The 10,536-nt window shown below is 33.0% G+C and overlaps 1 protein-coding gene across 1 annotated transcript; it reads left to right on the top strand.

Annotated features, from left to right (window-relative positions):
* Nucleotides 1-870: 870 nt before the first annotated feature.
* LOC106762570 (protein DETOXIFICATION 40) lies at nucleotides 871-6,227 on the top strand. The gene is made up of 7 exons (XM_014646558.2): nucleotides 871-1,308; nucleotides 1,425-2,056; nucleotides 4,153-4,209; nucleotides 4,641-4,879; nucleotides 5,236-5,354; nucleotides 5,625-5,711; nucleotides 5,801-6,227. The coding sequence occupies exons 1-7, from the start codon at nucleotides 982-984 to the stop codon at nucleotides 5,861-5,863; spliced, it is 1,524 nt and encodes a 507-aa protein (XP_014502044.1). The 5' UTR covers nucleotides 871-981; the 3' UTR covers nucleotides 5,864-6,227.
* The last annotated feature ends 4,309 nt before the right edge of the window (nucleotides 6,228-10,536 follow it).

Consider the following 10,536-nt stretch of genomic DNA (forward strand, 5'->3'; position numbering starts at 1 on the left):
ATTTATTTTTGTACATTGTGTTCATCTGTCATAAACTTACAGTATCTTTTATCATAAAGGAAGAAATTTAGAATAACTTCTGGTTAATAGCAGCGTGTTTAGGTATTAAACAGGTAATAATAAATATTGTAACTACAAAATTTTGCTGATTATTAATAAAGATGGAAAGCATATTTAAATAATTATGTAATAACTTGAACTCTCCTAAAAAGAAAAAACTAATGATTTAGCTTGTTACGGAAAAAAATATGAATTGGGTTTTCAAAAATTGCAGTTATCAACTTGTACCGCTAAACCTTCAAAATGATGTTTCTGAAATAATACTACGCTTTTTAAACAATGTATCTTTATACTGGCATGTTTCAATGTATCCTCATTTAATTCAAAGTACCAATTAGAATATATGTTTCTATTTAATATATTTAATACCAGAAAAAGTAAAAAAAATATATATGTTATTTATTGACCACCAAAACTGGTTGTTGAACAAATAAATTGAAAATTGAATGGTAGATACAGTGCTAATAAGAGTAGAGGAGGGATGGAGGAGATTAAAATAATCCAATATGTTAAGTGAAAAAACTAATTTTAAAAATAGATTTTTATTAATATAATTTTAAAATATTTTTTTATGAAAAATTTAAACATAGAAAGATTTATTATATTATTTATCATCTATTTTAATTAATTATTTTTTTTTTTGTTTTTTAAACAAACACATTTAGTTTATATATTTTGTGTGTAACATAACTTTTATTAAAGAATAATATAATAATATACTGACATGCTGGTGGTGAGTGATTGGGGTGAGTTGGCACTGTGCAATGTCAAGGCTAAGAGCAGGCAACAACGTAAAATCATTACCTCCACTTGTATAAACATAACAGAGCATCCCAGAGACAAGCACCGGAGAGAAAGCCTCTGCAGTTCCTCTCACTTTATATTTTTCTTTTGTTATTATTCTTATTTCTATTCATATCAATGGGTTCGGTGGAGACGGAACCGCTCTTGTCAGGGTTTTCTGCAGGAGAAGAAACTCCTCGCTCAAATTCCAAGCACGTGTCCGATGGGGAACTTGAGAGAATTCTCACAGACGACACCCTCCCTTTCCTCCGCCGTCTCGGGGCCGCCTTTTGGGTGGAGTTCAAGCTCCTCTTCTTCCTCGCCGCCCCTGCTGTGTTTGTCTACGTCGTCAACTACGTCATGTCCATGTCCACGCAAATGTTCTCCGGTCACCTCGGTAATCTTGAACTCGCCGCCTCCTCCCTCGGCAACAACGGCATCCAACTCTTAGCTTATGGCCTCATGGTATATGCAACCACTTCTTCAAATACTTCCTTCGAATATATATTTGTTCATTTTAACAAATATTTACACATTTTAATTCAAAATGATTTTAGAAACTAACATGTAACTAATTGCAGTTAGGCATGGGGAGTGCAGTTGAGACGCTGTGCGGACAAGCATACGGTGCGCAGAAGTTCGGGATGCTAGGTACATACATGCAGCGCTCAACTGTGCTTCTTTCATTGGCCGGCATCCTTATGACCGTCGTATACGTGTTAAGTGAGCCAATTTTACTCTTCCTCGGCGAGTCCGCGGAAATTGCGGCGGCATCGGCGCTTTTCGTGTACGGTTTGATTCCTCAGATCTTCGCGTACGCGGTGAACTTCCCTATCCAGAAGTTTNTGCAGGCGCAGAGCATAGTGGCGCCGAGNGCATACATCTCAGCGGGGNCGTTAGTGNTGCATCTGGTGCTGAGCTNGTTGGNGGTGTACAAGATTGGGTTGGGACTCTTGGGAGCGTCANTGACGCTGAGCCTGTCGTGGTGGATCATCGTGATTGCTCAGTTCGTGTACATCGTGAAGAGCCCGAAGTGCAAGCAGACGTGGCAGGGGTTCACGTTGCAGGCATTTTCCGGGTTACCGTCGTTCTTCAAGCTGTCTGCAGCTTCCGCCGTTATGCTGTGTTTGGAGACGTGGTATTTTCAAATTCTGGTGCTGCTCGCAGGCCTGCTTCCTCAACCTGAATTGGCCCTTGATTCGCTATCAGTTTGGTAAGAATTTCGTTCTCTTTTATCACTTTCTCTGATCCTCATATTTATTTAGTCCTTTTCTTCTATCTTTCATATTTATTACCCCGGAAATATTATTTTGACACTTAATTTATTTTTATACGTCTTTTTAAATAACCAAAATATCTATAAAATGGATGGTTAAAAAAGCACTTTTATTTACCTTTCACCCATTCTTTGTCCTTTCCAGAATCTAATGATTTCTTTTCTTGATTTTTTTATCTTTTACACAATTTTATACTTATTTAACATAGAATACAAAAATACAATAATTAAAAAATTATAAAATTTTGTAATTTTTTTAAAAAAATAAAAATAAAAAGTAAATAAAAATAATGTCAATTGAATGTAAAATTTATTCTAATCTAATTAAGATTATTAAATAATAAATTTTTATTTCATGTAATAAAATAAATAATTAATTAAAAATTTTAAAAATATTTATGTAATAAATTTAATTTTAATGCATATATATAAAATATAATTTTAAATTAAAAAAATAAAAGACGATTCCTTTAATAATGTGAGTTTTAACCCATTTTAGAATGACGAACCATCTTACTTAGCCTATTTTTAAAACAATTTTTCACAACTTTTTTTTAGAAGCGCTATGCCAAATCAGAAGTCTGTTATGTTGTCCTATTCTACAACCAGAGTTGACCATGTTACCTTTTGCCCGACAGTTGGGGTTTCAGACAGTTGGGTTTCAGTATACGGCATATTTAAATGTTTTTTTTCTTTTCTAAATGAGTAAATCAATTTGTCTTATTTAAATTTAAAATTAATTTTTAATATATATAATTTAAAAAGAAAATTATATTTTATGTGTTTCAAATATCATTAGAAAAGTTGTTAATATTTTGTTTTCGTGAGTTCTAATTGCAAAATTATTAATATTACAGTCTATTCAATTCTATATTTTTAACATAAAACTGTGTTTGTTTCTACACAGTAACCAACCTTGAGGCGAATACATTTGAAGTGAAAATTCAAAAATCGTGATGAAAAAAACACTATGCATATAATACCAATATTTTAAATATTTCTCTTATAATCTTGATTTGCGAATAAAGTGCATATAATCGATTATATATGTAAATAATAATGAAAATTTATTGTAAAAGAAAAATACATTATGAGTTTTAGCTGTATAAAATATAGATATTATTGATATTTTTATTAATATACTTTCTATAATGTGATAAAATAAAAATATTAAAATAATAAATACAATAAAATAATTTAATATTATATTAATATACACTTCATTATCTTACCATTGTTTTTAAACTAAAAGAACCATCAATAACTAAGAATAGTATTTTTTTTTATAATAATTAAAGCAGTAGAATACTGTTAATAGTCTAATATTATACATAAAGTATTTTAAGAATTTATTCAGACTATTCTCATGTGTAGTTAATAAAAATTAAAAGTAATGGATTTCGTCTTTCTACAGTACAATGTTCACTGCTAAATTGGTTAAAGATCCATTACGGTCCAAAAATAATATCTTTAAAGAAAGAATGTCGTTCCATTTTGAGTTACAATTGTTTTTGATACTTGGATTTTTTATTTAAAATTAAAATTTATTCTTTTTCTAAACTTTAATATATTTTCATCATTACTTTTAAAAATAAATAATTATAATCATTTTAATGTAATTACATTAAATACTTTTTATATATTAAAATATGTAATACTTTTTATATATTAAAATATGTTTTTGAACTGATATTCAAACAATATGTAAATAACTTAAATGTTAATATGAAAAGTTATGTCAAAAAAATTTAACATAATTATAATATATAAAAATTTTATGAATTTTAATTTTTTATTACTAAAAAATAAAAACATATTTAATCTTTTAATTTTATCATACATTTATTTTATTTAATTTTATTAATACTTTTTGTTTGAATAAAAATATTTCAATACTGGAGACTGAATGTAATTTTTATTTAAATTGTTATGTGTTTACTATTATTTAGTTTAGGGAAATTATTATATTTTTTTCAAAATTAACCTTATCAAACAAGCACTGCTCTTTACTCGTGTTATTTTTGTTATTGCAGTACTACACTTTCTGGCTGGTTTAACATGATCTCCGTAGGATTCCAAGCTGCCGCAAGGTTAGATTATGTCTTTTTATTTCTTACAAAAATTCCATTTGCGTAGATATATCGAGCACCAGGAAATTCCATAAAGTTTGTTTTATCACCAATAAAGAATAGGTAAAAAATATAAGAAGCAGTTGGCACCCTTTAGCCCTTGTACATAACCCTTACAGATAGAGAATCAAGATTTATATGAATTTACATAGAAAACGTGTGGATGACACTTCTCCAAAACCTAATGCAGAGAATCATCAATCAAAACCGAAAAATTATATTTGAGAGTTTCTGAAAGTACATCCATTTAGCAACCTTAATTAATAACAAAATATTAAGTTAAGATATTAAATTAAAATTAAAATATAGATTAAATTGTTAACTAGATAATTATTGTAAAGCGTATAGAAAATTATAAAAGCGGCAAGTTTGATATTTAATGATGAATGCAGCGTGAGGGTGGGTAACGAACTCGGAGCAGGAAATCCAAAATCAGCATCCTTTTCGGTGGTGGTGGTGACAGGGATTTCTTTCATCATATCAGCTATTATAGCAATAGTGATTCTTGCACTTAGGGATGTCATTAGCTATGCCTTCACAGGGGGTGAAGTAGTTGCTGCTGCAGTTTCAGATCTTTGCCCTCTGCTTGCTCTTGCTATTCTCCTCAACGGCGTCCAGCCCGTCTTATCTGGTAATTAATATTAATTACTTCATAATCATATTGCTCCAACAAACCTTAAGAGTATCACATTCATTCCATTGTAAATCGAATTATTCGTTATCTTCTTCAAGTTCAAACAAGTTGATGAATAAGTTAGTAAACTAGCCAGGTATGATTGTGAATACTCAATAATTAATTTCTCATCAGCCAATCTACTGAGGCGTAACATGTTTGATTGTTAGTTTTATCTTTGAACATAAAGCATTGTTAAATATTCTCAAGATTTTCATTATAACTCTTCTGTGCACCTCTGCAACCTTTTTGGTTTATTAGTTAGTACAGTAGAAATTGTTGCATGCAGTTTAACCTATCTTATATGAATGAAGGGGTGGCTGTTGGATGTGGCTGGCAAGCTTTCGTGGCTTATGTAAACGTGGGTTGTTATTATGGAGTTGGCTTACCACTGGGAGCGGTTCTAGGCTTTTATTTCGACTACGGTGCCAAGGTATGTCATTTTGTCTTTTTCATTTGAAAATTGATATATAGTTTTAGCTATTTCGAGCGTCTACTCCAGCATACGTTTTATTCTGTAAATATCAGTTTTATAACTAGGAAACGATGATAAGTATCTAAACATGACCATTTTACCAACTTTATCGTTTGTGTACATGTGTTATTTGTTCTTCATTTATTTCTTTATGCATGAGCATTTTAATTTAAAGTTGGGTTTAGTTTTTCTCAGTAGAAACAAATACACCTTTTTTTTACTTGGCAGGGAATATGGCTGGGAATGCTTGGTGGCACAGCCATGCAAACAGTGATTCTATTGTGGGTTACATTTAGAACGAACTGGAATAAGGAGGTAAAAGACCATCTCTACACAGGTTTTCTTGCTTATAAGAATGCAGAAAAGGGGTAACTTGATGTTACTGTCAATTTTGTTGATTGTAGGTGGAGGAAGCAGCCAAGAGGTTGAAGAAATGGGAGGACACGAAGGAGGAATTACTAGAATAAGGATGACTTGTTTATGTAGGGGCTAGAGAGCTCTTTATTATTATTATTATTATTATTATTATTATTATTATTATTATTATTATCTCTACTCTTATTGGAAGTTGTGTGTTGTGACATGTAACAATTTTATTTGAACAACTATCCAATTTTGTTAGAGATATTTTCTACCTTTTTGTGTTAGATTTTTTGTTTTGTTTCTGTGATTAATTAAGGAGAATGACTATTCAATTTCAATAATTTAGGGATCACATTCTAGGGGATATGTAAATGTGATCTGTTTTCATTTTCTCTTCTTGTAGAACGGCTATAATAAGTAGTCATGTTTTTAGAAATCAATAAGACTGAACTTTTTCCCCATCTTTCAGCAACAGAGTCTTAACAACTGGGAAAGGGTACGATAACCTGGTGAGCAAAAAAAAGTGAGAAATCATGGAATTAATAAAGGGATCTCTCCAGGGCAATTTGAAATTCAACGAAACAAAAATTTCTAAGATCCACGAAAGTAAAAAAGTACACTATTCAAATTCAAGCATAGCGAAGAGTGTTCGAACTGCTTATTATCCACTGCAACAAACAAACTCATGAGAGGGAAATGTGAGAAAGACACGTTTTCCTTTTATTATTACAGCTGACACTATTTCTTATGTCCATTCTTTTTTTATTCGTTGCTTTATTGTTAGTTTGTTAGGATGGTTATTTTTACATTTCTAGAATCATCTCTTGCATTACTTTGCTCTATAAATTGCATACCACACAGGATTTTACTGGTGGGTTGGAATAATGAGAATCGTGAACTTTTAAAAACAAAATCACCTCTGCTTTTTCTATCATGGTATCATAGTTGAAACTTCACCTTTCTTCCATTTAATGATTTTCTCCTCTTTCTCTATATTCAACCATGGCTTCCATTAGCCAAATTACTTCCCCAACACCGGATCACTTGGTGAATCTGGCTCATCCACTCTACCTGCATCTTGGAAAAAACCCAACATTGGTGCTTGTTTCACCTCTTTTCACAGAGAGCAATTTCCACCAACGGAAGAGAGACATGGTAGTAGCACTTGAAATCAAAAACAAGAAGCGATTCCTTCATGACACTCTTCTTTGTCCACCCACCACTGATTCTCTATATGAAGCTTGGCACAGATCTAATCGCATGGTAATGTCATGACTCACTCGTTCCATGACTCTTTCCATCAAGCAATTTGTGATGTGGATGGATAAGACTTCTGAGATTTGGTGAGATCTCAAGGATCGTTTCTCTCATGCTGATAAGTTTCAGATTTCTAACCTTCAGGGTCAGATTCTTGCTTGTTGTCAAGGTGAATCCAGTGTTTCTGAATATTATACCTAGTTGAAGATGTTGTGGAAGGAAATGGAACTCTATCGTTGTGTTTTGACCTGTACCTGTTTGACATCTTGTGCCTATGGCCTCCTTTCTAAACTTCATAAAGAACGCGAGGATGATTATGTGATTCGCTTTCTTCGTGGCCTCAATGAGAGTTATGCCAAATTCATCCTCAAATAATGATGTTGGATCCCATGCCTTCAATTGTTAAAACCTTTTCTATGGTTCTTCAGCATGAACGTGAATTTATTTGCATTAATCTGAAGTCCTTTGTTCAAGATTCATTGGCTTTTGTTGCTCTCTCCAATTATCAATCACGTTTTCATTCTTCCAACAGACCCACTTCTATTGCTAGCAAGATCCCTTCTAGGAACAACAAATTTTTTGAACATTGCAAGAAAAACAATTATACCATAGAGACTTGCTACTTTCGTATTGGTTTTCCTACTGGTTACAAAAAGCCAAAACCCACAAATAAAACTTCTGCTAGTTTGGTTGTTGTGGATTCTTCTGCTTCTCCTCAACCATTAAATTTGGATGGTAATCGCATCAATGATCAATTCACTTTCTCTAAAGATCAGTATCAAGTGATCTTGACCTTGCTCCAACACGCTAAGGATCATCCATACTCTGTGAATCATAATTCTATTCATAATTCAGGTACATCTTCTTCTTTTCCTCATTGGATCATTGACAGTGGTGCCACTGACCACATTTTTCCAATTAAATCCTTATTTCATAATCTTCACCCAATCAAAGTAATCCATATTAATCTACTTAATAACACTACTGTCATTGCCTCATTTTCAGGGACCATTCATATAGGTGCCTTATTACTTGTCGATGTACTTTTTGTACCTGAATTCTCTATTTCTCTTATTTCAGTTCCTAAACTTGTTTCCACTATTAATTGCATGGCAGTATTTTGTGATTCTCATTGTTTATTTTTTCAGAGGCCTCACCTCACGATGATTGGAGCAGCTAGGAAGGTTGATGGCTTGTATTGTTTTGAAGAATCATACAATCTGAATCACAACAAAGCTTTACAATCTTCTACCATCACCAAATCAAAAAATTTTGTTGTAAATATAGTACATAACAATGCAATGTGGCATCATAAACTAGGACACACTTCCAATTCCATTTTACAATTGTTATCTTTTCAACATCCTGATATTAAATACTGAAATTGTATGCGTTATGATATTTGTCACTTTTCCAAACATAAGAAATTACAATTTCCTGTTAGCACCTCCAAAAGCTCTCATCTCTTTGAACTATTGCATGTTGATATTTGGGGTCCCTTAACACTAGTGCAAAAATAGCGTATAATGTCACGCGGTCAACGTCGAACCACTCAATATTCAACGTTAAAAATGATCGGTGGGTTTTTCGTAAATAAATTCAATCGCTCCACGTCCTTTACTAAAACAGTTCGCCGTCTAAAATGTATTAACGTCAAACAAGGCCCAGAGCGACATAAAACAATGACCTTAGAATCACATAATGTCAACTTAAGAAACATCTGAGTACAATTAAAATAAAAAAATAACAAAATAATGGTTTGCTTCCAACAGTATTACTCGTACCCACATTTGACATCAACCATGACAAATATTTGACGTTTTATATGCCAGCAAGAAGCCCACGAGTGAATCTCTTTTTTATTCTTTATTTCTTTTCTCTTATAAACCAAAAATAACGTCGCCAACTTTAAGGGGTCGACGTTTAAACCAATATAGAACGTTGTACAAGTTGGGATTGGACGTGATGGTCGTAATCACATAACGTCCCTACAGAAACAACTGACGTCCATTACAAAAGAAATAAATACTAAATATTGATTTAATTAATATGACTGATGAAGGTTGAAAAATAGTTATTTTCATATGTCAAATTGGACCTAATTACACCCTTTACTACTTGGAATGAGCCTAGAATCAAGCAAAACTCAATAAATGAGTTTGTAAAGAGTCAAAAGCTGTTTTTAGCGATTTTATGCTTGTTTTGCATTGTTTTGTAGCTATTTTTGAGAAAGTGAAAAATGGAGTTAAAGATACAGGTCGTTGACTCAAGAAAAGAGTAGAAAAAAGGAAGATTTGAAGAGTCGACGCACCGTCCGGCGGCACACTTAAACTGTCGGGCGATCCAGGACGAGGAGTAGGCATGGCGATTGACGCTGGGCGGTTCTGAGGGAAACCGTCAGGCGGTGGCGATTGCCGCTGGGCGGTTTGGAGGATTATGGCAAACCGCCGGGCGGCACACTTAAACCGTCGGGCGGTGGCTCGCTGGGCTTGGGCCTGTTTTCTGACGCGCTCCTCACCTTTAAATACCCCTACTGCGAGTTCAGAGTCATTTTTTTTGACAGGGGAGAACGGACAGACCTAACTTTGCTCTCTGGAGAGGATCTCTTGGATGCTTAGGCTCCTTTTCATCTTTTCTAGGGTTTGTTCTTCCATTCTTCTTCCATTTTTCATCTAGTTTCACCATGTCTATGGTGAACTAAACCCTATTGTTGTTGGGGGAAACAATGTAATCTTTTGATACTCTCTTTTATTGAAACTCTTGATTATTTATATGGTCTCCATATGTTTTGATTGATAATTGTTGGTTTATCATCTATGCTTAAGGCCTTTATCGTTTAACTCATTCGGTAACTAATGTTTGTCTTTATTGATATGGGGACGTACAATAATGACATGAACTGGTGAGTAATCTCTTGATTTTGCAATACCACCTAGGGATAGGGGTAGGACGATCAATTGCGCTAACTTCTATTTATAATGCGGTATTAATTACTAGGGGAGGCTAGGGATAGCAAGCCAGTAGTTAATATTAGGCCCTTTTCGCCGAGGGATCGGGTTAAGGGNAGGCTAAGAAAGTCGCATAACAATTCATTAATCAAACTAATATTCAAGAGGAGTAGATAAGAGAAAGAGGATTAGATGAAATTGTCAACCCCCAACAACATCCATTCATCCATTGTTTTCGTTTGTCAATTGAATCACACTTTATTTTGCATGTTAATATTTTTGTTCTCAAATCCAATTTATTAATTTTTATTTTCAAGTCTTATTATTTTAATTCACGCGAAAGAGAAAGCCATTCGAGTCTCTTGGGAAAACGATACTTGGTCTTACCATTTATATTACTTGTACGATTTGGTACACTTGTCAATTTGTCAACAATGACGTCAACCGTAACAAAAGAAGGACGTTGTATATTACAACTAGCAGTTATTTTTTAATTTTTCATTTAAATCAACCCTTAGTTTTATACTAGTTTAAACGTTTTATTATTTAGTTCCTTTTTTATTATCTTTTTC

Source organism: Vigna radiata, chromosome 5, assembly GCF_000741045.1.
Source record: "Vigna radiata var. radiata cultivar VC1973A chromosome 5, Vradiata_ver6, whole genome shotgun sequence".
Classification (NCBI taxonomy): Eukaryota; Viridiplantae; Streptophyta; class Magnoliopsida; order Fabales; family Fabaceae; genus Vigna; species Vigna radiata.